At 36.5% G+C, this 26,126-nt stretch overlaps 1 protein-coding gene across 1 annotated transcript; it reads left to right on the top strand.

Annotated features, from left to right (window-relative positions):
• The first annotated feature begins 18,839 nt into the window (after positions 1-18,839).
• On the top strand, positions 18,840-25,484 carry LOC140147770 (uncharacterized). Its single transcript, XM_072169522.1, has 3 exons — positions 18,840-19,139; positions 24,529-24,674; positions 25,224-25,484. Exons 1-3 carry the CDS (start codon positions 19,055-19,057, stop codon positions 25,407-25,409), a joined length of 417 nt encoding a protein of 138 aa, XP_072025623.1. The 5' UTR covers positions 18,840-19,054; the 3' UTR covers positions 25,410-25,484.
• Positions 25,485-26,126: the final 642 nt, after the last annotated feature.

Genomic DNA, 26,126 nt, shown 5'->3' with positions numbered 1-26,126 from the left:
AATTTCAGTGTGGATTAAACATTGGGCATTGCATTGACATATTGAATAATGTATGCCTACTTGTTCTATTTTCAAACAGCATGCTTGTCTTTTCGATTTGTAAACTGCAATGTCACAAGAATCGCATTACACAAATAACCTTTTTACCAAATGGAAAACAGGGTTGATTCATTTTCAAGAATGACTAATGTACATGTACTATATCTCGGTCAGGCTATCACCTCTGACATTATTCTAAACACATTCCATTCAGAGGAGATTTATTGATTTGACTTCAATGGAGTAAATAAAGTAGATTCACTACATCTTAGCATTACCCAGGAATGTCAGTTTTGAACAGGGCACCTGTCTCATTACATCTGACTACTCCAATACCTCCTCAAAAATGATGGGCTGACATCCTGGCTGAGACAGATAATAACCCATAATTTGTGTTCGAAACTCTGTTCATTGTAAAATTTGTTTACTCAAATCAAGTAGATATGGTTGTTTACATCAAGTAGAGCCTGTATAAGATTTTATGACGACATTACAGAAGAGTTGTAATGTGGTATCTTGGTATTAACATGGTGGTGAGAAACCTAACTTTTTATGTATATTCATAATATGTTGCTTCTAATATTGTTAATAACATTAGTCAGTAAAGCTATATTTGTAGAAATTTAAGGGTAAGAATTCCTGCTAAACAGGTAATGGAGGAGAAAAAAGTCCACATAAAACAATTTGCCACTAATCAGGGATGTTTAAAAAGCTAGTGAAATTACTTGAAGATAAAAACAATGATACAAATGTATTTGTTTCCTAAGTTAAAAACAACATATTACAAAAAGTTTGTTAAAAGAAATGAATATGTATAATTGAATATAGCAGGGATTCTTACCTATAGTAGATGAGTTTAATCAACATATTATTTCTTAACTATTCTTTTATATGTTTCTTTTATATATCGGTATATAGTTTCTGCTAAAATGTATCTAATACTAATTATATTGCAGTTTGGTGGGTACCAAGTTACATTTCTTATCTGAACAAGTTCAGTGCCTTACACTATAAAAAGTGTGTCTTTTTTGCGTTCAGATAGTCAGTAAAGAAACTGACTCAAGTTGTTTGTGTTTGGTATGGTTAAGGTGGTTGGGAGTTGTGATGATGCTGTACAGTTCAGCGTTGACTGAATAGTATCCTTTCCTTGAGTTCACCAAGTTTCAATTTTGATTGTCTTCATGTGAAACTTACAATTAATAGTTCTTCTAGTTTCAAGCATATCATTTTGTTTGGTAAGACTAGATCTTGCCCCATATGCAGGTTGTGTTTTGTATGCCAGTGATGAAGACATTTCTGTGAAAAAGATGTGTAACTTATGATTTCAGGTTACTTAACAGAATTCAGTCTACATATTTGACTTCCTAGGGTTATTGCTCCCTTTGCATTTTTCTTCCTGTCAGTTTTTTTTCACTATCAAAGTACTTATTTTTTCTATCACATTTCTTGCCTTTCACATTTCTTGCCTTTTTTTTTATTTCCATCTTCAATTTCTTAAACACCTGTTTGCTGAAGAGAATAATTTTTCCAGTTGGAGGAAAATATTCAGCATCAAAATCAACCAATTTGCAACTAGACTCTTGATAGTCTTTGATGCATATATGTATTTCCTAAACAATTATTTGAATGGTTCTCAAATAGTTAATATGAGATGTTTCTTGTTTTCAAGTATTGACTGATTTAGCGCCAAGATCCAATTCTGACTTTTGCTATCTGGTCCAAATTTGCTTTGCCCAATCATGCTTAGTCTGGATTATGTGCTTACATTCCTTGATTATTCATATTTTGTGATAGCATGGCAGCAAAGTATGTTAAATTCTGTCTTAAATCCATACTAGATTCTCATTAAATAATTGTAGTCATTATATTTTCTCTTCCTCTTTTGATATCTTTGCTCTGTGGCTGATGCTGACAAGCTTGTTTGGCCTTTTTTCATTGATTCATTTCAACACACCTCTTGGAATATGTATGAAACTTCAATAGCATACTCCATATGAAGATCTTTCCTCAGATACCATTTGATGCCATTCCCGCATAAACCTTACATTACAGGTTTGTTTCAAAATGATGTTAGTCTCATTTTCAAATAGTGAATATTTGAAGTGACACAGGTCTTTCAAGGAAGACTTATTTGATAGTCCAATTGTTCACACCACATCAGCTGCTCCTGAATGCAGATACATCAGAAAATTTCCCATATTCAGAGGGTCTTTAACTCTCCACATGAGGACTTTGTTCACCTGAAACTCTGCACCTGAAGCCACAGACCCAGTTTGAGTTTTACAATCCAACTGAGACCTGACCTTACATGGGTACACAAGACATTACCAAGATGTCCACGGTTGGTGTGTGTCCACTGTTATGTGAAGTGTATTCTGGTCAATGTCCTTTGTTGAATTTGTTTACTAATACACAAATACCTAGTACCTAAACACCCCATCCATCGTTAAACACACAAGAGAAGAATGGCTCTTATCCAAGTGGGCAAAAAGAGTTTGTCCACATCTTCACATCTTGCATCAAAATAACATGGGAAAAGAATTTAAACAGAAGAAAGGCCCTTTCAAAGTGAGCAAAGAAATGTCCAACCTTGCATCAAAATCGAACAGAAGAAGAATGGCTCTTATCAGAGTGGGCAAAGAAAGGTCCACATCTTGCATCAAAATAACACAGGAAAAGAATGGCTCTTATCAAGAGTGGGCAAAGAAAGATCCACATCTTGCATCAAAATAACACAGGAAAAGAATGGCTCTTATCAAAGTGGGCAAAGAAAGGTCCACATCTTGCATTGAAATAACACAGGAAAAGAATTTAAACAGAAGAAAGGCTCTTACAAAGTGAGCAAAGATTTGTCCAACCTTGCATCAAAATTAAACAGAAGAAATATGGGTCTTATCAAAGTGGGTAAAGAAAGATCCACATCTTGGCATCGAAATAACACGGATGGCTCTTATCAAAGTGAGCAAAGAAAGATCCACATCTTGCATCAAAATAACACAAGAAAAGAATGGCTCTTATCAAAGTGGGCAAAGAAAGATCCACATCTTGCATCGAAATAACACAAGAAAAGAATGGCTCTTATCAAAGTGAGCAAAGAAAGATCCACATCTAGCATCGAAATAACACAAGAAAAGAATGGCTCTTATCAAAGGGAGCAAAGAAATATTGACATCTTGCATCAAAATAACACAAGAAAAGAATGGCTCTTATAAAAGTGAGCAGAGAAAGAGCCACATCTAGCATCGAAATAACATGGGAAAAGAATGGCTGTTATCAAAGTGAGCAAAGAAAGATCCACATCTAGCATCGAAATAACACAAGAAAAGAATGGCTCTTATTAAAGTGGGCAAAGAAAGATCCACATCTTGCATCGAAATAACACAAGAAAAGAATGGCTCTTATCAAAGTGAGCAAAGAAAGATCCACATCTAGCATCGAAATAACACAAGAAAAGAATGGCTCTTATCAAAGTGAGCAAAGAAATATTGACATCTTGCATCAAAATAACACAAGAAAAGAATGGCTCTTATAAAAGTGAGCAGAGAAAGAGCCACATCTAGCATCGAAATAAAACGGGAAAAGAATGGCTCTTATCAAAGTGGGCAAAGAAAGATCCACATCTTGCATCAAAATAACACAGGAAAAGAATGGCTCTCATCAAAGTGGGCAAAGTAATATCGACATCTTGCATCAAAATAACACAAGAAAAGAATGGCTCTTATAAAAGTGAGCAGAGAAAGAGCCACATCTAGCATCGAAATAAAACGGGAAAAGAATGGCTCTTATCAAATTGGACAAAGAAAGATCCACATCTTGCATCGAAATAACACAAGAAAAGAATGGCTCTTATCAAAGTGAGCAAAGAAAGATCCACATCTAGCATCGAAATAACACAAGAAAAGAATGGCTCTTATCAAAGTGGGCAAAGAAAGATCCACATCTTGCATCAAAATAACACAGGAAAAGAATGGCTCTTATCAAAGTGGGCAAAGAAATATTGACATCTTGCATCAAAATAACACAAGAAAAGAATGGCTCTTATAAAAGTGAGCAGAGAAAGAGCCACATCTAGCATCGAAATAAAACGGGAAAAGAATGGCTCTTATCAAAGTGGGCAAAGAAAGATCCACATCTTGCATCAAAATAACACAGGAAAAGAATGGCTCTCATCAAAGTGGGCAAAGTAATATCGACATCTTGCATCAAAATAACACAAGAAAAGAATGGCTCTTATAAAAGTGAGCAGAGAAAGAGCCATATCTAGCATCGAAATAAAACTGGAAAAGAATGGCTCTTATCAAATTGGACAAAGAAAGATCCACATCTTGCATCGAAATAACATGGGAAAAGAATGGCTCTTATCAAAGTGAGCAAAGAAAGATCCACATCTTGCATCAAAATAACACAGGAAAATAATAGCTCTTAATCAAAGTGAGCAAAGAAAGGTCCACATCATGCATCAAAATAACACGGGAAAAGAATGGCTTTTATCGAAGTGGGCAAAGAAAGATCCACATCTTGCATCAAAATAACACGGGAAAAGAAAGGCTCTTATCAAAGTGAGCAAAGAAAGATCCACATCTAGCATCAAAATAACACGGGGAAAAGAATGGCTCTTATCAAAGTGAGCAAAGAAAGATCCACATCTTGCATCAAAATAACACAGGAAAATAATAGCTCTTAATCAAAGTGAGCAAAGAAAGGTCCACATCATGCATCAAAATAACACGGAAAAGAATGGCTTTTATCGAAGTGGGCAAAGAAAGATCCACATCTTGCATCAAAATAACACGGGAAAAGATTGGCTCTTATCAAAGTGAGCAAAGAAAGATCCACATCTTGCATCGAAATAACACGGGAAAAGAATGGCTCTTATCAAAGTGGGCAAAGAAAGATCCACATCTTGCATCGAAATAACATAAGAAAAGAATGGCTCTTATAAAGGTGAGCAGAGAAAGATCCACATCTTGCATCAAAATATCATGGGAAAAGAATGGCTCTTATCAAAGTGAGCAAAGAAAGATCCACATCTTGCATCAAAATAAACGGGAAAAGAATGGCTCTTTTCAAAGTGAGCAAAGAAAGATCCACATCTTGCATCGAAATAACACAAGAAAAGAATGGCTCTTATCAAAGTGAGCAAAAATAGATCCACATCTTGCATCGAAATAGCACATGAAAAGAATGGCTCTTATCAAAGTGAGCAAAGAAAGAGCCACATCTTGCATCAAAATAACATGGGAAAAGAATAGCTCTTATCAAAGTGGGCAAAGAAAGATCCACATCTTGCATCGAAATAACACGGGAAAAGAATGGCTCTTATCAAAGTGAGCAAAGAAAGATCCACATCTTGCATCGAAATAACACGGGAAAAGAATGGCTCTTATCAAAGTGAGCAAAGAAAGATCCACATCTTGGCATCAAAATAACACGGGAAAAGAATGGCTCTTATAAAGGTGAGCAAAGAAAGATCCACATCTTGCATCGAAATAACACAAGAAAAGAATGGCTCTTATCAAAGTGAGCAAAAATAGATCCACATCTTGCATCGAAATAGCACATGAAAAGAATGGCTCTTATCAAAGTGAGCAAAGAAAGATCCACATCTTGCATCAAAATAACATGGGAAAAGAATGGCTGTTATCAAAGTGAGCAAAGAAAGATACACATCTTGCATCAAAATAACATGGGAAAAGAATGGCTGTTATCAAAGTGAGCAAAGAAAGATCCACATCTTGCATCGAAATAACACGGGAAAAGAATGGCTCTTATCAAAGTGAGCAAAGAAAGATCCACATCTTGCATCGAAATAACACGGGAAAAGAATGGCTCTTATCAAAGTGAGCAAAGAAAGATCCACATCTTGGCATCAAAATAACACGGGGAAAAGAATGGCTCTTATAAAGGTGAGCAGAGAAAGATCCACATCTTGCATCGAAATAACACGGGAAAAGAATGACCCTTATCAAAATGGGCAAAGAAAGATCCATATCTTGCATCGAAATAACACGGGAAAAGAATTCAAACAGAAGTTTGAATTCAAACAAAGAATTCAAACAAAGTGAGCAAAAAAATGTCCAACCTTGCATCAAAATCAAACAGAGGAAAAATGGCTCTTATCAAAGTGGATAAAGAAATCTCCACATTGTATCGAAATAACACAATGGAAGAATGGCTCTTATCAAAGTGAGCAAAGAAAGGTCCACATCTTGCATCGCAATAATACGGGAAAAGAATGACCCTTATCCAGGCGGGCAAAGAAAGATCCACACATTGCACCAAATTCAAACAGAAGACTCTTACAACGTGAGCAAAGAAATGTCCAATCTTGCATCGAAATCAAACAGAAGAAAAATGGCTCTTATCAAAGTGAGCAAAGAAGTGCTCTTTTCAGAAATGTGCACACCTTGCCGCTTGTATCAAGTGGGCAGAGAAATGTCTATGTCTTGCATCAACCTTAATATCTATGTGTCAAGTTCCCTTATTATGCACATGGGATAGATGTCATCAAGTCTTTGCAGGCTTTTAAAAGTCTCTGCGGCTTGCCTAGTTCCATTATTTTGCCAGTACGGCAAACAGCTTCTGGTCTTTACTGAACTCTTGGAAGTCTGTTCGAGTAGTCTAGTTCCATTATTGTCAATGGGGTAGACTGCTTCCAAGTCTTTACAGTCTCTAGGCAAATGTTCACTCTCCATAAATTGGGTATAGCCAGTGTGCTATAGGCCATGCCTAAGAAATGATAAAGCATTGTCTGAAGGCTAATATTATAGTTGGCTATAAAGAAAGAAGTAACAACAAGATGCATGCAATGTTGATTACATGCATGTTGTTGGAGCTGGGCTGTATATCGGTCTTCTCTAGCCACATGAGACAACTGCAAGTTCTTTAGTGACAAACAATGATATTGATTTTATGTTAAAACCACCAAAATCATGAGACCCAATCATGCATCTTTTGCAAATTATGATTGGTTGTCTGGCTTATTTGGCATAATTTGTCAAACCAGTTGTTAAAAAAGATCCATTGAGATCTGGAAATTAACAAATTTATTTATAACGAAATCTATCAACCTTCAACCATTTACAAGAAATTTCTCTTAAAATGACCTCAAAATCTCTCTGCATGTCTTTACAGTCTCTAGGCAAATGTTCACTCCCCATGGATTGGGTATAGCCACTGTGCTATAGACCATGCCTATAACAAATGAAAAAGAAAAGTCCAAAAGACTGATATTATAGTCATTACCTATAAATACAGCTAAAAAGCAAGAAGTAACAAAAAGATGCATTCCTACTTCAAAGTTTATACAATGTGGTAAAAAGTTAGAATAGCACCATAATTTGAAGTCAAATCTGGAAATAGAAGAAACAAAATATATATGGAAAATTGAAAAGCGCACCCTGTGAAGCTGTTCACTGTGGATGGTGTTTAGCCACACCACTCCTTTGGGGTTTGAATGTAATGGAAATATAACAACAATGAATGTGTATGATGAAGTTGTACAGGAATGTATCCCATGTGAAATTGCCATCATTCCCTTCTTACATTGCACTCTTGTGCTGAATGAAAACATTGCATGTGGAACTTGTGTATCTGGTTTCTGAAATCAGGATAGTATGTCCATGTACTTTGTGTCACAAATTGGTTGAAATTACAAGGAGGTGTCTTCCCATGATTTTTTTTCTCTTGGCTGACCGTTGTTATTCCATGTTTGCTATATGCCTTATGCATCCATGTAGTTTTTTATCAGATTTGTTAAAAGCCCTGTGTCATACAGATCTGTGTGCATATTCTGCATGCAGGCATGATTATTGGTTTTCTCATCTTTCTAGTCACCCTCATTGTAGCAATGTGGTAATGAATTAGACACCGGCTAATGCGGTTGCTAAGTTGCCATATGCATCCATTCTTTCCACTAAGATTGGTTGAAAACAAAAAGAAGTAAATGATAATTGCCAGGCAGTGCATCCATCACTTTGGTGGGTAGATTGGTTTAAAGAAATATTTCAATAATTATATAATTAAATTCAAGTATTCACTGTCATGGTGCACGTTAGTAACCATTGGTTACTGCTCCAAGCCTGGGCTCATACACCTGTTCCGCATTTTGAAATGCCATAGTTGTGATCATTTCGTTCAGTGGTCCGTAACAAAGAAAGCGTGATCCAGTTGACCTAGCAACTGTCATTTTATAATAACATGCACTACAACAGTGAATACTGCCTATCATAAAGTATTTCATTTCCATTTATACAGGTTCTGCCATAATTAGTAATAATTTATTGATGACACTTGATGTCCATTTTCTTTTTCTAGTGGGAGAGTCTCTGTTTCCTGTGTGGAAGGTTTTTGTTTCCAAAATTTCCTTTGCTCTCACTTTTGGCCAATAAAAAGTAAATGCCCTGTACATTCCACCACATGGAAGACTGAATGACAGTACACACAATTCTTACAGCATATTCAAGTCTATGGAGATCAGATCTTAATGGAATGCTAGTAGGGTCAAGTTGAATCAAATGCCCAAAATTGCAGCAGTTGGAGGAAGCTTGTGGTTTGTGCACCATACTGATGATGAATAGTCTCAATGTGTAGGTTTATTCATTCTCCATCATCATGCCAGTTTATTTCATTTCAATGATGACTTGTGATGTTTGAAGTATCACTCCCACTTTAATTGGCACTTGTCACATAACAGAATCAAAATACGGAAACTAAATTGTATGTTGCATCCACTTCATTTTCATATCTGGTGTTGAATAACACAAAAGTGTTGACGATGATATTTTGTTTTAAATTATCCTGTTTAAATAATTTATGGTATTGATCAGTGGATATGGTCCATTTTAAATATTACTATGATGTTCTTGGGAAGAACCATGCCATCTGGATCACAGACATACCTTCAGTGGATTGGAGTCTCTTATGGATGAGACCAATGTGAGGAGGATCAGCATGATCATGATCCAAATCTTCTTGTTATCTATGTGAAATAACAGAATTGTGTGATTGTGCAAGTTTATAATGTTGTCCCATAAATTTCCCATCTTGCTGTGTGAAGTGAAGAGATAGATTTATGTGGTACATCATTCTTAAAACCAGGAATAAATATCTTGAGTCTCCCACAATCTTCCAGGAGCTGAGTTCAATGAGTTGGCATAGTATAGGCACTTTGTTATTCTTTCTCATCAGTTGTTAAGTTGTCTTACATTCTCAGAACAAAGAATGTCATAAACCAACATTGTAACTGCAAGGTCATGAAAGAATGTTTGTTTGTTTTTTACCAACTCCATTGCAAATTCACACATTCATTAATGGATTGATCTTGTTGCTGAAAGCAAGAAATGTGCTTGCTATTAGAAAGCATTTTATCCCCCCCCCTCCTTACACTTTTCTCTTTTTCCCCATTTTTCTATTTTTTTCTCTCCCCTTTTTTTTTTCTCTTTTTCCCCATTTTCTCTTTTTTCCCTTTTGTATTTGGGAACAATATGATCGGTTTGCCTGGGTGGATGGGATCCAAGACCAAGATCCACAATGACACCTACAAAATTAACTTTTCTTGCGTATGTACAACATACACCAAAGTGCAGCCGTACTGGGTTGCAGAATTGTCCAGATAAATTATGGTGGTGTTGACAACATCTTCCTCATCAATCTCTGGGCACTGAGTGCCAGAATGTTAGGTCTTGGGAGAGTGCCAGGTAATGGTGTCAATAACATTTGTAAATTTGGGGCTCCGATTCAAGCTTTTGAATGGCAACCAATCAACATATTTGCCCCCTTTATCCTCTTGACCATGTCCTACAAAACACAGTATTTGTGAAAATTGTGAGAAATGTCACATGTTTGATTTGGATACACAACAATAGTCAAACTCATCGAAATTGATTTCTCAGCATTTTGGGTCCAGACCCAAATTTTCCGTTGTACATATGGCTATTTTGTAGATTCAAATCCATGTTTGATTCATCTTTGTTGAGAGCAATCGCACATCTTCTTCATTGGGTTGGTTATTGATAAGCAGTCCTGCATTATGAAAAGCAGTTGCGGCATCTGGCCCACGATACAAATCTAGTTCAGTGATGAATGTACCCATTGTTGTTAACAAGTGAACTGAAAATGCTGGTGCATTTTTTGAGCTAGGACTTTGAAAAACAATGTTTGGTTTGTGCTTGGTGGTATCAATGAAGCATTGGTAGTGTTCTGCGTGTTGCATTGCAGCTTGTGGTTGAGAAAGAGGGAGATAAATGTGCACATGGAGCTCTGCAGCAGTGGCAGCAACTAAAGGGTTGGCATTATTCAAAAGTGTTTCAATGTGTCTTGCTGCATCTGAAATGTGTGCTACTCGGACTCGTACCCAGCGACCACTACCGTCTATATGCCCTAACCCCAAACCACCCCTACTCACTACAGCCCAAAAAACCATTGCACATCTGGGTGTGAGAATTTGAATTCACTGCAACTAATAAGAAAAGACATCGGGCTAATTAAAGTTGATTCTGAGGCCTCCTGCCTCTGTCCCCCACCAAGAATTGGCGAAGGATGCTATAGAAATACTAGCATCCGTGTGTGGGTCCCTACCTTTTTAACACAATATCTTTCGATCTAAGTGAGTACGGGTTTCCACCTTCGCAGCATACATGTATTTCATTTAGGCATTGGTTGAGTTAAGAGATGGGTTCAAATGGGGTCATATAGGATTAAATTGCCATAAACCTCAACGCAATATCTCTTGATCTAAGTGAGTATATGGGTGTCATTGTCACAGCATAGATGTATCTCGAATAGTTATAATAATAAACCAATGTTTCTATAGCTTAATTGGCATTGCAGAAGCCCCATTGCGCTTTATAACTAAAAAAGGAAATGTACATACATAAAATACAATATGACATTTACCCTTACAACAAATTGGTTTTGTCAAGATGAAATTTTTTTTTTTGAGTTTCTACAAACCTAATGAACCTCTTCAAGAAGATTAAAATTACAAGAGAAACAAATGTACAAAATTGATGACACTTGATATTAAAAACTGCACCTTAAAAAGTAATCTAAAACAACCAAGTATTACAGCAAAGATGTTTGAAAACAAATATCAAACATGTACAGAATCAGTAAACATGATAAAAAGATACCATTATAATTAAAAAGATGCATCTTGAGCATTGCCTTAAAACTGTCAACAGTTGGGGCACATTTCAGAGACAAGGGAATACTAGTAGGTGGTGGTTGAGTGTCATTTGTCACCAGGTCAAATCCTATTTCCATCACAACCTTTCCTGTGACCTTGATGTTCAGTTAATTTTCCCCTTTTACTACATGTACCGTGATAGGTGGGGATAGTGTGGTTCGCGAACTGCCTTGTTTAAACTCGAGTCAACTTTTATTAGCAGTATCAAGTGAATTCCAGAAAGGAAGTCTTCGCAGTGAGCGTGTTTATAGTGGGAGCAGATGTGCGGTACATTGCGGTATAATTTCTATCCGGTCAGAAATTATCCGGATACTTGGCCACTATAAACACTAGCAGTATATGTATGTACGGTACATCGATATCCTTCAAAACCGAAGGATATTATTGCGAGATATTTGCACTATAAACACACCAGTATAAATTGTATGCGGTATTACCGGAAGTAGGAACTTCTTCATGATGCGTAGAATGCGCGCAGGATATTCGGAACGATTCTTATCCCCACGAGTTATCAAAACAGAAGCTACATGTTTGCCGCCATGATCATATTGTTGAATGGGCTGTTTATAGCTCGCGCCACAATATTTACACATTCCTCGTGTGACCTCGGAGTCATTGCAAATGTACGATAATGTTAGTTGGTATATAATTTGTGCGGTAACTGTGTCTCGCTATAAACAGCAGGAGTATCGGTACATATACAAGGATTATCGTATACGGTATACTCAAAATGCGGTATATTCACTATAAACACGCTCAGTGACACAGGAATATCTTTGCATCTGAAGGCATGTATCGGTTGCCTCTGTCAGTTTAATAACTGGTTCATCTTTTACATTTATCACAAATGTCCCCATGAGAACTGCAAATGTCTTTCCTATGCAGAAGTCATGCAAAAGTGGTTGAGTTTGACCGTTTTAGTTGACTCCTCTTTATTAATTTACAGATCAGCAATGGTTGGTTGCCTATAATAATTACAGACTCATGAGGTACATAGTGTCTTTGTACATAGTGTCTTTGTACAATCAAGTTCATTTTAGGTATTGAGACCGATTCTTATTCTTCATTCTTTTATTTATTTATTTATTTATTTATTTATTTATTTATTTATTTATTTATTTATTTATTTATTTATTTATTTATTTATTTATTTATTTATTTATTTATTTATTTATTTATTTATTTATTTATTTATTTTTCAAAAAGCCAGGCAGACCTTATATTGAAAAAGTCAATAAATTGAAGGATTACAGTGGAAACATAATTTCAGTTTTATTTACCCTGGCAAATTATGATGGCATATCCTTGTTGGTATGAACAGGTTACCTTTGCCTCAGGAGTGTGGTTCTTGTAGTAGTGACTGTTTGAGAACATATCCTTGTGATCTAATGCTTATTATTTTGGGTATCCGTCTTTTCATACATGTCAGAGCTCTAGGAGAGATGAGAGGTTTACATCAAAGTATATAACATATATGCTCCACTAATGAAAAAAATTCAGGCAAGAGAATTTTTAGGTTTTTGCCTGAATTCAGGCAGTTTTGGTGTCCAAATTTACGCATTTTGATTTTTTTTCAGCCTGTTTTGGGCCTTTTAAGGCCGATTATTGTGCTTTAAAGGCAGTTTTCAAAAAAGCCAGTCTCATGCCTGGTACTTCCTGTACTCTAAGATTCCCTCTCACGTCCATCTTTCATTTGTCATTTCTCTTGAGAATTTATCATTGAAGACCATAGTGATAGAACATAAGACTGTGTTTCTGTAAGCTCCATTATGGTAACAGCCAAACTTTGGAACTCTGAATAGATTCTGTGCCACAATAAATCCAACAACTAATCCAAAATTAGTTCTTCCATGATCGCTGCTTTGGTAGTTAAGTCTTATAGAAAGGAAAGACTTCTACTGTTAAGACAGGCACATAATTCTTGGAGAAAGATACTAAGTCTTGTTAGGAGGTGAAATCATGCCCAAATTTGTATCTTCCCGGCACCTAGGGTTGTAATGTCAATTTCTGAAAAACTGTGAAAGGGTGAGTAGTCTCCTTTGAGTTGCATCTTTCAAGTTCTTTATTTACTTGATAGAATATTCCAAGTAGTAAAGTAGCTTGTGGGTCAGGCCTTTGGCTACTCAGGGAAGTTGTAAGGTTCCCATGTTGTCTCTTTCAGTGCTGTATTGGCAGTATGGACTGGTGGTATTACAATGATTTTTTTTTTTGGTCATCACAAAGTAATCTTCATCCACTTTTATTCGCTCTGTTATGCAAGTCATGTTTGAGGAGTCTAATTGTTGTTCATGAAGAGAGTTCATCTTGAATCTTTATTAAGATCTTAATTCTATGCCAATCATCATCCATGGATCTGTTACAGACATGTCATAAATCTGAGGGAACTCAATTTTTATTTTGGAATGGGGGAAACAATGTGTTAGTGCCTCAAAATCTTCTTTTCCCAATTAATTACCGTATTCGTTCCAATAAGCGCCCATGCCCCAATAAGCGCCCATCCAGGGTATTTTCAATTTGCTAAAGGGTACCATCAATGTTGAAGTGATGGATACAGTGAAATAGCTGGAGGACTAGAATTCCTGTGTAAACTTGCAATACATTTTCTGCATCAGAAAAGCTACTAGAACGTCTCAGGACCCTTTTATAATATACATAAATTCGTCTCTAATAAATGCCCCTGCCGAAAAAATTAGGTAAACCAGGTAAAAAATAAGCGCCCACCAAAAATGACTTTGTTAAGCACCCTGGGCTCTTATTAGAATGAATACGGTATGTCATTAATTCAATAATTTGATAACTGGTTAGTTAAAAGAAGAGGAATCATCAACAACAGAGAATTCATGAAGCTTCATGAATAAGTTGTGAATAAGATGGTGATATTAACTCCTATCCCCATGGTGTAGTGTAGCTCATTTGATGCAAACAGGAATTGCACTTAAATCAGTAATGGTCACCTGCTAAAACACTAAGTTGGATTAATTTGGAACTTAGTTGCATGATCAGAGTGATAAAGCAAAATAAATACCGTTTATTTTTGTGTCATATTTATTCACATGTATGCATATTAATAACCATATTTGCATGTTTGGGCTATAGTTTCAATAATCCACGAAAATATACCACTCTTTATATATCATCTTGAAATGCAGGAGAGCATGATCATGATAAAGCCATATTGAAACATTTGCTGAGGAGGATGCCCTCAATGTTTTTCAAAATTCTGTTTTCACATGACTGTAATGTACTTTAAGAAAGAAAGAACAGTTTACCGACCCAAAGTGTTACAATTAATTTAAACAAGACAAGTAAACACAAATTCTGACCGGCACACAACCCAACTTGAAGGGAAAAAAAAAGCACGGGAATGTGCTGGCATGGGATTCGAACCCACAATCTTCCGATCTCTAGATGGACGATCTATCCATTAGGCTATCAGCTCCCACTGATTACCTACTTAATGTACTTTAGTAAACTAATATATATATAACCTTCAAAAATCAAGTTTTTAGGTGCTGCAGTTGTGAGAAAATCTGAGATTTTGAACAAAATTATTGTGGTGGAAATGTTAGTCAAACGCATATGCGATGTTCATAACACAGTACGTACACACAGTGCGAGACATCAAAAGAGCCAATCCAAATCACATTCTAAGGAATGGCTTGCATTGGTGACGTATGCGCCATTAAATAGCTATTGCCTCATCTGTATTGGCCAAAATTAAGAGGACATATCTAACAGTATAAACTAACATTTTGTGGGGGAAAAATGCAATTCTATTTCTTATGGAAATGTTACAATATGGCTTTAACTTGACACTTCTTAAATCTGTGTGCATTACTAATGTGTGTTTTGATGTGTCATAAAGTCATATTTTGATAGACTTTCTTTGAGCATTCCCAGTTATTTTATGATTTACAGCATTTGAAGTATTATACTTGAGGCAAGGTAGTAGAGTAGAGGATGTTATGTAACCTTGTTCACATTGCATGTAGACAAACCTTTGCAATTCATTTTTAGGCTAGAAAGACATAATCAAGCAACTAATTTAAGAGATACTCGTTTTGAAAAACATTGCCTCTAATGGTGCACTTTTTTTTTTTTTTGGAATTTCAGCAATTTGAAAAGTATTGTATCATTAAAACTAAAGCCAATTTGTTGTGGTGAGTATTTAGCCAAACCTTTGAAACATACAGGTATTGAATTTTATGCAGTTTGAACTTATGGTATGCTATTGGAAGCAAGGTTACTCTTTTAGTGTGCAGCAGCAGCAGCACACAAGAGGAGGTGAAGTATTTGTAAATATGTTACCCAGACCATTAAGTTACCCAAACTATTTTGTATTTTGTTAACCACACCAATTATATACCTGTAGTTTGTAGATTTTTGCAGCAGTATAAATACTGAAAGTTCAGTTTTCACTCAGAAGTTACTCACAAGCAAAATAAGTTAGTATAAATAAACATATTACAGTATTGCATTGTATATGTTCCATTTTGTGATTTGTCTATTATTTGTACTTGCCTGAAAGGTACACTGCCCCCCCATGTGTGATGTGGGGCTCTTGTTATGCCCTATAGCGCGGGTTGGTCGGTCAACTGTCTGTCCGAAATGCGATCAATTTCAGAATCTTGAATCCTATACCATGTACTGGGTGTCCCAAAAAAAGGTTACATGTAGAGTTTTGAAAATAATCTAAGTTAATGTTAACAAATATAAATTTCCTTTTCATGACATAATGTATGTACCCTCTACTTAGTACCCCTGTGAATGTCAAGTTCACAACCTACGTACTTAGCCCGCATTCCTGACCAAGCTCTTTACGTGACATAATGCAACACGAGGTTCATTATACCACTGTCACAGCCACAGTGCATTTGGCGGGGCACTTGAGTAGGCCCAGCCATGACATGGCAGATGCAGTATTTTAATCTGAGAAGCAAAGAATAAAACTTGTTCAGTTTTATTTCAAGAGTTCAGTCAGAAATGTAAAAACAAACAGCAGCGATTTCAAGTCAACAAAATCCAAGCAAAGCCTAAATGAAAAAGATTGTTATTCATTTCACTATGTTGATGACAGGATATACAGTGTACAGAACTGCTTTCACCAAAAACCTGTTTTTCTTTAATGACCATCTTTATTTTGTTACCACTAAGAGTCAAGAAAGCTCTAAAACTGATTTATTTTCAGTGTGAAATATTTAATTGTTCAATATGTTTCTTTTGTGCAATAAGTTCAACAATGAAAAATAAGAGAAACATAAAAGAGTAATAAAGAAACAAATCTGCTTGTGTTCAACTTTCGTTGTGCGATATTTTGATGGTTAGCCACTCTTGACACCCCTGTAATCTTGCGTTTAAGATACGGAATGGAAACTTACCAAACAGTTACAAGAAGGATGAATAAATAATATCTGAAAAAATTACATTGTTTTGTTGTACCATCACAAAATGCGGTTCATTTTCTACGGTCTATTGCCATTTGGTCTAATACCATTTCGTCTAATTTCCGTTTAGTCTATATTCAATTGGTCTATTACCAGAAAGGCTAATTGCCACTTAGTCTAATAATCATTTAGTCTAATGTCCATTTAGTCTAATATCGTTTGGTCTAATAACCGATATGTCTACTAACCATATAGTCTAATAACCATTTGGTCTAATATTTCTTTAATAACCATTTGGTCTAATAACCATTTGGTCTAATACTCGTATGGTCTAATACTCGTATGGTCTAATAACCAGTAAGTCTAATACCATTTCGTCTATTTATTAATAAACTAAATGCTTGTAAGACTAAATGGTGTGTAGACCAAATGGCTATTAGACCTATTGGTGATAGACCAAATGAGTATTAGACTAAATGGTTGTTAGACTAAATGGTTTTAGACTTATTGGTTATTAGACTAAATGGTTATCGGACCAAATGGTTATCGGACCAAATGGTTAAAGGACCAAATGATTATTGGACATAGTGGATATAGACCTAATGGGTTTAGACGAAATGGATGTAGATGAAATGGATTTTAGACCAAATGGTATTAGACCAAACGGCAAATCCCCTTTTCTACATGTAACCTTTTTCTGGGGCACATTGTACATAACTCATCTGTCCGATTAATTCACCACTTGGACAGTAACCACATTTGCATATTTCTTAAGGCTATTTATTCTGAAAATATATTAAAACAACTACCAAATTGGATGGATTTTTCTAATGATACTTGAATTTATCAGTCTCGCTAGAGTTTTCAACTGAATATCGTTCTCGACTTTGTCTCACATGGTATTTGCAAACTCTAGCGATCTTGCGATATATGCTCAATCCATCCAATTTTATATCAAACTTGGTAATATGATAAATAGTATGGTGACCTCATGTGCTGTATAGTTTTGTGTTGTGTTATTTTGCTTTATTTCACAATAACCAATCAGTGTGGTCGGGGGGGGGGTGAACTCCCAAATGAGATGGGTTTGTAACTCAACCCCTAACTTGAATTTCACCCTCTCCCTTTAGGAATCATCGGATAGCAACGTTTGCGCAGTATTTTTTGCGGGACCTGAGAGTACATCAGCCACATCCATGCGCGTATTTGGGGGGGCTTTGGGGGCGCCAGCCCCCGGGGTAAAAGCAGGGGCGGCCAAAACGAAGGGGCGGCGGAAGAAGAAGGGCGGTGGAAGAAGAAGGGCGGCAAAAGAATTATTAAAGAAAAAGGGCGGAAAAATTTTGATAATTATAAAAATTTCGAAAAATCGTACTCTACATCAAAATGTGTCGCTCATAGGGCGCTTGCGCTTATAATCCTTTTTTTTTTTTTTGCTCTTCACTTTTTCAAACGACCGGAAAAAATTGGGGTCAACCTTTTCGGGCTGTAGAAGAAGGGGCGGCACAAAATTGAATTTCCTTCAGCCCCCCACCCCGGGGTAGGAGCGGCCACGGTACGCCACTGACATCAAATTGCCGCTCGAATACGACGAATGTCCTGATTATATTATTTTTTAATTCGAGATATAATACAAAGTGTTGTGGCAAGTTATTAAAAATTGATATTTTTGATATTTAACAGTCATTTTAAAATTGTGACCTTTGGTATTGAAGTTATACATTTTTTTCCCCAAAAGACTTGAAATTTGTAGGTCTTTTGGGGGAAGAAATGTATACTTTGATATTTATGCACGGTACTTCTTTTCAATCTTTGAAGCAACCAAACCTCCTCCGTGGACAGAGTAAAAAAGGTACATCTCTTTAAAAGAGCGTAAGTTGTGAGCCGATTGAAATATTTTTTCGGTTTATTAAAGCTAACGAATAATGATTTCTTTAGGCCTACATACCTAAATATATTTGACCAACTTTTCAGAAATAAGAGAAAAACAGGGCGCAATGAGGTTCTGTTTCTTTGGGACACCCTGTATATAATAACGATATATAAATATAAAGCCTTGTCGTTTTAAAAAAGATAAATCCAGAAATCTTCCAAATGTATCCACTCAAGCATGAAGGCCTTCTCCAGACAAGTGGATTTAAGAAATGTCAATGAATATTCACATCTTATGCAACATGAATTCTATTTTCATTGTGTGCCTCTTCCAATGTAATGCCTGACTTGGTATGAATAATAAGTAACGGCAACATCGTGAATAAAGTAGCTCAAATTGGGTACACCCAAAGAGATCGCATAGGTAAAGAAGGATTTCCGAAGGTGTTCATCTTTTTGGAATAATACAAAACATAAAGCAGGCTGCGATTGCAAGGGATTTATACTCCTGGAAGTGCAGAATTACATTTGACTTTGTACTCTCCAGCAAAGTTTCCTGGGGAAGAAGGGAAAGATGGCGATGAAATTAGTGTTGCTGTGCAGTTTGAGTGTTCTGCTTGCATTTGTTGAGTGTGATGTCATTGATGACAACAGAGGAAGTAAGTAGTATTTATAGGCGATAGTTTATATCTTTTACAAGATCTGGCAGAGATCTAGAACGAAAGTAAATGATGCCCCACCGGAACGCATGACCTGGCAGAGATCTCGAACGAAAGTAAATGATGCCCCACCGGAACGCATGACTTTTTTTTATCTTGAAGTCACGCAGCTCTTGTAAATTCTCGGAAAGCAAGTAGATAAACGACGGACTAATGTAGTCCGAATAATCAGACCCAGAACAAAATATTAATTTCTGACATGATCGTGTACTGGGTCTGAACTGTTTCCATATGAAATCTTGATGGCAAATTGGACAATAGAAGCACATGGTTCTACGTGACAGCTTTTTAATCCCTATTCAGGTTACGTGAATCACGCTATTGTGGACCATCCTTCTGATACCTGAGTGTTTGGACAAGCGGAACGGTTTTTTGTCTACCTCTCTGTTTGTAAACAAACCAGGAGGTCGAAATCGTCCTCCTCGCCGAATACGAAAGTCAGCGTAATAGTACGGCACTGGGACTAATGAAGACTAATTAACGGCCGTTCCGCAAAGTCATTTTTTGGTCATGTTATAGGTGCATTTCTCCAAAGATGAGGGAGGGGTCCAGTTGTAGTAACTACAAATTTCGAACGTTTGAGGACTTGTTCTCAAGTTGTAGAAGGTGCCATAGGGTGTCTTCAGTGTTAAGGTTAAATACAATTGATTTTCAAGGCTTGATTCCAGAGGGGCGTGAGTTAATAATGGAAACAGCCATGCAGAAAAGAATGAACTCACGCGTATAGTGTATCAATCTGAACTAGGGCCACGGACAAACCGCGGCTCGTGAGTCATCCTATATGTTGCAGGGATAGGGAAGGGGCGACCATGATAGGACCATATGGGCTGATGGGGGGGGGGGCTGATTGTGGGCAGCCGTTTTCGGCAATTTTCCTTTGGATTTTCTAAATTTTCAATTATTAAAATTATCCTGGATGATATCTGTCGTGAAATAAATCAATGCTTCTATAGGCTATAATAGGCCTATAGTATGCATATTTATACCCTGATTATGCAATATATAGGCCTACAACAATAACTACAACAACAGTAACAAAACCAACAACCAATATTTTGTTAATCTAATTTGTAAAAATATATTCATAGGCCGTGCCTATTAGACTAGTATAGTATAGCCTAAAAATTCCTGAATTATATAATGAAAAAAAAACGGGCAAAATCGCTGCAGTCAGAAAGAAAGAAACGAACAAGAAATCTACAAAAAGTGAGAGAAAAATAAAATAAAATAGATGGAATGGACCACATAGGGACTCGAACACGTACCAAAGTTTTCCAGCTCAAAACTATAGTATTATAAAGTCGATCGTGAGTCCAGCGCGCTAACCGATTGAGCTACTGAGTGATCTGTGAAATCGATTGATCTCAAACTGACTATTATGGAATAGTGCATATACCTGGCTCTTATGATAAACAATCTCATCACCGCTGTAAATGTCGGAGGTATCGATGGCGAAAAACCTCGATTTTTGCAAAAGTAGCTTAAATTTGGAGTGAAATCCAAATGGTAAAGGAATCGACATACTTTTGAGAAATAATGTAGGCAGTTAGAAATCAAAATTAACGTTCCACAATCCAGATATCGATAATGTAACATAACAGTGTTTTGTGGTACAAGATTCTCGAAAATTGTTCCCAAAAACGGGCTAATAAAATTTAATCGGTACTGTATTTGGTTCTTCCCCATGGCAACATTATTTCTTTGGTCGATTTGTAGTACAATACAAACTAGAGCGATAACCGCACCATAGCTGAACCATGTGGCTTCGGCAGTTTATTGTGGTAGGCATAATACCACTGTCATCATTGCATTCAAATTTCAGCTCAATTGAAGCATTTTGAAAACTTGACATTTGACCCCTTTATTGCCCCTTAATGACCTTAAATGAATTTTAAAATATTTTAAACATGTTTTGAATGTCATAAGGATCATTGCGTTTAAATTTCAGCTCAATCAGAGCATTTTGGAAAACTTGACCTTTGACCCCTTTATGACCCCTTAATAACCTTAAATGAATCTTAAAATGTTTTTAAAATGTTTAGAATGTCATAAGGATCATTGCATATAAATTTCAGCTCAATTGGAACATTTTGAAAAACTTGACCTTTGACCCCTATATGATCCCTTAATCACCTTAAATGAATTTTAAAATATTTTTTAAATGTTTACAATGTCATAAGGATCATTGCATTTAAATTTCAGCTCAATTGGAGCATTTTGAAAACCTTGACCTTTGACCCCTTTATGACCCCTTAATGTTCTTAAATAAATGTTTAAATGTTTTAAACATGTTTAGAATGTCAGAAGGATCATTGCTTTTAAATTTGAGCTCAATCGGAGCATTTTCGGTTAAAATGACATTTTTTGACCCCTGTGACCCCAGGATGACCTCTGACGTTTGGAAATATTTTTATTATATTCTTTATGTTTTCCTCTTTCATATGACACCACTCATGGGGTCATACCTTCGTGGCATTTAGAGATATGTCCATTTCAGACCAAATGGTTAGTCAGTAAGCTAGTAAGCTAGTAAGTAAGCTAGTAAGTAAGATATAAGTAAGCTAGTAAGTAAGCTAGTAACATTCACTCATATAGGCTGATACCATTTCATGGTTCAGCAAAAAGGAGAAAATAATCACTCGGCGTGGTTTTATACGGAGCGAATATTTGAAAAAAACTGCATGGAACGTGTTTTTGATCTTGTGAACATGGTGCGTAAAAATGATTTAAACGAAGGATTTTCAAACGGATTCTAAAAATTTGTATAAACACACAAAAATAATGTTAAGATACATCCATGCACCAACATTTGACTCACTGCGATATTTGATTGCTGAGAAAACGCGGTTTTAGAGAACAACTTTATACGTCTTTTATACGTTTTTTATACGTTTCTTCGTGTAACCTTAATCATTTTCATTATAAATGTCGCAAAATATTAATATTGACAATAATTAACAACCTGTTTCACCTCTCCATATATTCATACATTGCTCACCTGTGTTTTCATATCATATTTTGTGGTGAAAAATGATAACAAATGTGTAATTTGCAATCATTTTTGGAGCAACGATTTCTTTGTACCGACGGCTAAGTGTGTATGTGAATGCACATTAAACACATACAAACACATACACAGCACCTGTTGGAACTCCCCGTCGGAGCGGGGAGTTTCAATTATTGGAACTGGGGAGGGGTCAGCAGACATCTTTCGAAACACAAGAAATTAGAAAATGTGACTGAGTGATGTGATATGTATTAGCGTTCACGGTGATTTTGCATATTATCTTCCATAATTTACCAAGGTGCTGAGCAATAATATTAATACGGCCCCACAAACGGTGTGCTAAAATTGTTTGTCCCCCCCCGGGCCTATTATAACTCGAGATAATGTACTCTATCTGAAAGCTAAAATTGCTTGTCCCCCTCTCAAGATACTATATCTGAAATTACAGGTTTACATTTACTATGAAACTTTCTTTATTGCTCACCCCTGCCAAAAGCCCCCCCCCGACATGCCAAATGTTTGGGAACCCAAACCTATAAACATTAAATGGTCTAGGAAATTATGCGTAAATATCTAAACGTTTACTAAATAGTATTGTTTCCCTAAGCCTGTTTAGAGCGTTATATTTAAAAGGTGTCCTCATAAAATATGTGCCATAAATCGCTTGCCACCCCTTCTGCTTACCAAAAAATATATCCCCGGCGAGCCCCTCCCCTTCAGCTTGAAATTTAAGGGGTGCGAGCATAGTATTTTGTTCCGATTTTACTAGGACATTTGCGGGCGATAAATTTTCAATTTAACCTTAGGCCGTATAAAATTAATGTTTTGGTTCTCGTCCGTTCTCGTTTTTTTTTTATAGATTTTTCAATTATTTCAGACTTTGGAATGAGTTATGAATTGTTCATACATATAAATAAGTTTATTAGAGAACAGGGATCACTTCCAAGTCTTTTGTGGTACTCTAGGGGGTTTATCAAACAGAATATAAAAAAAAAAAAAAAAAAAGTGCCTCATCGTTTCCTCAAGCACTGTTGGAAAAGACCGAAAACTACTGACAATGCTGATTTTACATTGAAAAAAAAAAAAAAAAAAAAACACCTCCCTCCCTCATCAATTCAAGAAAATCCTCTGGACGAGAACCAAAATATTAATTTTATATGGCCTTAGCCTATGAAGGTGAATGTTGTCAGTTGACGTACTAGCGAGTGCGAGCGAAGCGCAAAATTGTGCTATTTTAACCTATTTTGGCCCAAAATACACTATTTTTCGGGCTATAAAGGAAAATGCACAGGGTAATTATTACTTCAGTTTTTCTTCTATTAGGATTTATAAGGGACTCCCATGGAAACAATATAGGGGACCGCTTATGACTTTACCCTCCCCCGGGCGCATAATTATTGCAAAGCCCCTTAAATTATCTGACCAAACGACGTCGATGAGCTATGACGTGTATAAAACAGTCTTGAAAACAGTGGTGTAACTAGGGTTGGTAGCGCCCGGGCAAGAAACAAAATTCGCGCCCTCCCCCGAGAATATCTTAGACGCGGGCATTTTTTGAAACAATTGCGCGCGGAGCGCGTGAACTTTTGGAAAAATTAGGCCTACCACTAATTAATTTTGGTTACTAGAAGTTGAATAGCGGTCTTAAAATGTTCTTTCAATAGATTCAGTGCTGAAATGCGCTTCGCGTGCTTGAAAATGTTTACTTTCATCGCTTGGAGCTCGGAGGGGCGCAGAATCGATACTAAATTGGTCAATTTGGCGCCCCCCTAAGAGTGGCGCCCGGAGCATGTTGCCTCCCTGCCCCCCCCCCCTCCCCCCGTAGTTACGCCACTGGTATAAAATTAGCAATACAAACGCAAATTGCTGCATTTTACTATTGAAAGAAGGGCTGTAACATTTTTGTCGAGTATAAGATTGACATTGTCGACAATCGTCAAATCTCAAGATTCGATGTCGACGAGTTGTCGACTAAACAATAAAGTCAAAATATTAAGTTCAGCGACCACCTTATGCCTTTTTTTTTTGCATCAACATATGCATCATCAGAATATTGGAATTTATAATGGAAAGCTAATCTGCACCACTTACGAACATGACGAATGACATAGAATTAGAAGACTGATGCAGTTATTTCATGGCAAATAATGGATGATTTTTATCAGTTTTCGAAACTGTTTTTGAATGTTATTCAAACATTTTATACCCTTTGTTACAATTACGTATACCCTTATGATATAACCCTGGGTACACTGAATGTAAGAATAACTTTTTCATGTCATTGATTTTGATTTTTGTTGGTTCTCTTCCATCCCTATCTAGTCCGTGGTGAGCCTGTCTACGGTGAGACCACAGTCCATAAGGCCTGGTACAGTGGATTTGTAGGAGAGTTTGAGATTGAACTGGAGAATCCAGCTACATCATGGGACGCTATCATCACGTTCCCTCGCAGAGTCTTTGATTTAGAGGTATGTTACATGCAGATATCAGACCCATGATATATATAACATTTATATAGAGCATTAGATTTACACAGTAACATCAAAAACGTACAAAGGAAGAGTCTTCATTATAGAAGAGGCCGATATGGTGCGTCCCCCTCTCCAACGTAAACGTCAACGTAAAATATTTTGAGCACCTTTTTAACAAGTTGTTGGTATAAAAAAATGAGCCCCACACACAAATAAATCGTTAGTATACCAGTGGATTGAAACCAGTGGCGACGACAAGGGATGGAATGTGAGATCCCCGTGCCCCCCCCTGTACCCAGTCAGAATAAGAAATCACCAAAGAACCCACTATGTTTTGGGCAAAACTGTCAAATTGTAGGCAATTTATCCGACCCCATTGAACCCCCCCCCTGGAACAAATCATTGTGCCGCCATGTTGAAGCATGTATCCTAGAGGATCATCTCACTGATCTCAGTATGTTGAATGGATTGTATATTTGGATTTGAATTGTCTGCTGGTACATCATATATAAATTAAAAATGTCCTGTTTCTTTCTTTATCTACAGGTGAGCAACGCCGATATAGTGGACCACTTCAACCACAAGAGATTCCGTGTTCGAAGCCGGTGTGACGGCAATTCATTTCAACCAGGAGATAGTGTTCGTGCCTTCTTTGTAGCAGATACCTTCCACAAACTCAAAGGGCTGACAGCAGATGTCAAACTAGTGCCCTTTTTTGAACCACGCGTGTGATTTTCGAATTCTCCCCTGATATTTTAATTCGGGATATACAACGTTTAATACTAAATTCGTTAACGCGGGAATTTGTTCACGCTGGAGCATTTAATACCAGCTTTTAACAAAGTCTAATTATTTTAATCTGGATCTTGAATGAAAAAATTAAGTAAATAACTTCTTAGTATCGTATTGCAAAGTTTTATAGCATAACTAAAGGGCTCATTCCGGCAGAATAATGTTTGGATAAGAATAACTCTTTTTTTACTGTTGTCTAATATATATGAATTACATTATTTTAAATGACATTTGAAGTAGAATTATAGAAATGTCGGGCACAGAGTATAATAATGCTTCTCCAATGTCATACCATATACAACATGCTCAAGAGCTTGTTCTTAGCAAGAATCCCTTCTCAAATTAGATCAAAATTATATAACAGATTAACTTTGTCATTGTCAATAAATAATTGAATACCTGAGTGGAAGAAGGGCCCAACTCCAATTTTTTACAAAAATGAGTTAGACCCAGCATTTTATTGCCAGTAGACTGTTCTTCCTTGTGCGTGAAAGATGAGCCAAAATTCACTCTCTAAATAGTGTTCCACGTACACTTAATCATTGTTTTCATGGAAGAAAGGCCCAAATCCATGGAGTTGGGCCCTTCTTCCACAAATATTAGGTTAAAGAGGAATTTTGTTCATCCAGGAAATCTGCTTTTCACTACAATAAACTT

The sequence above is a fragment of the Amphiura filiformis genome, chromosome 3 (genome assembly GCF_039555335.1).
Source record: "Amphiura filiformis chromosome 3, Afil_fr2py, whole genome shotgun sequence".
NCBI lineage: Eukaryota > Metazoa > Echinodermata > Ophiuroidea > Amphilepidida > Amphiuridae > Amphiura > Amphiura filiformis.
Note: the sequence above shows the minus strand (reverse complement) of the source record. Positions and strands in the feature narration are given on the sequence as shown.

Bases quoted from the DNA above. Each gene is read 5' to 3' on its own strand.
- LOC140147770 (XM_072169522.1), top strand. From the start codon at position 19,055: ATGGCGATGAAATTAGTGTTGCTGTGCAGTTTGAGTGTTCTGCTTGCA. The intron at 19,140-24,528 runs GTAAGTAGTATT...ATCCCTATCTAG, and splicing joins CATTGATGACAACAGAGGAA to TCCGTGGTGAGCCTGTCTAC. The intron at 24,675-25,223 runs GTATGTTACATG...CTTTATCTACAG, and splicing joins GCAGAGTCTTTGATTTAGAG to GTGAGCAACGCCGATATAGT.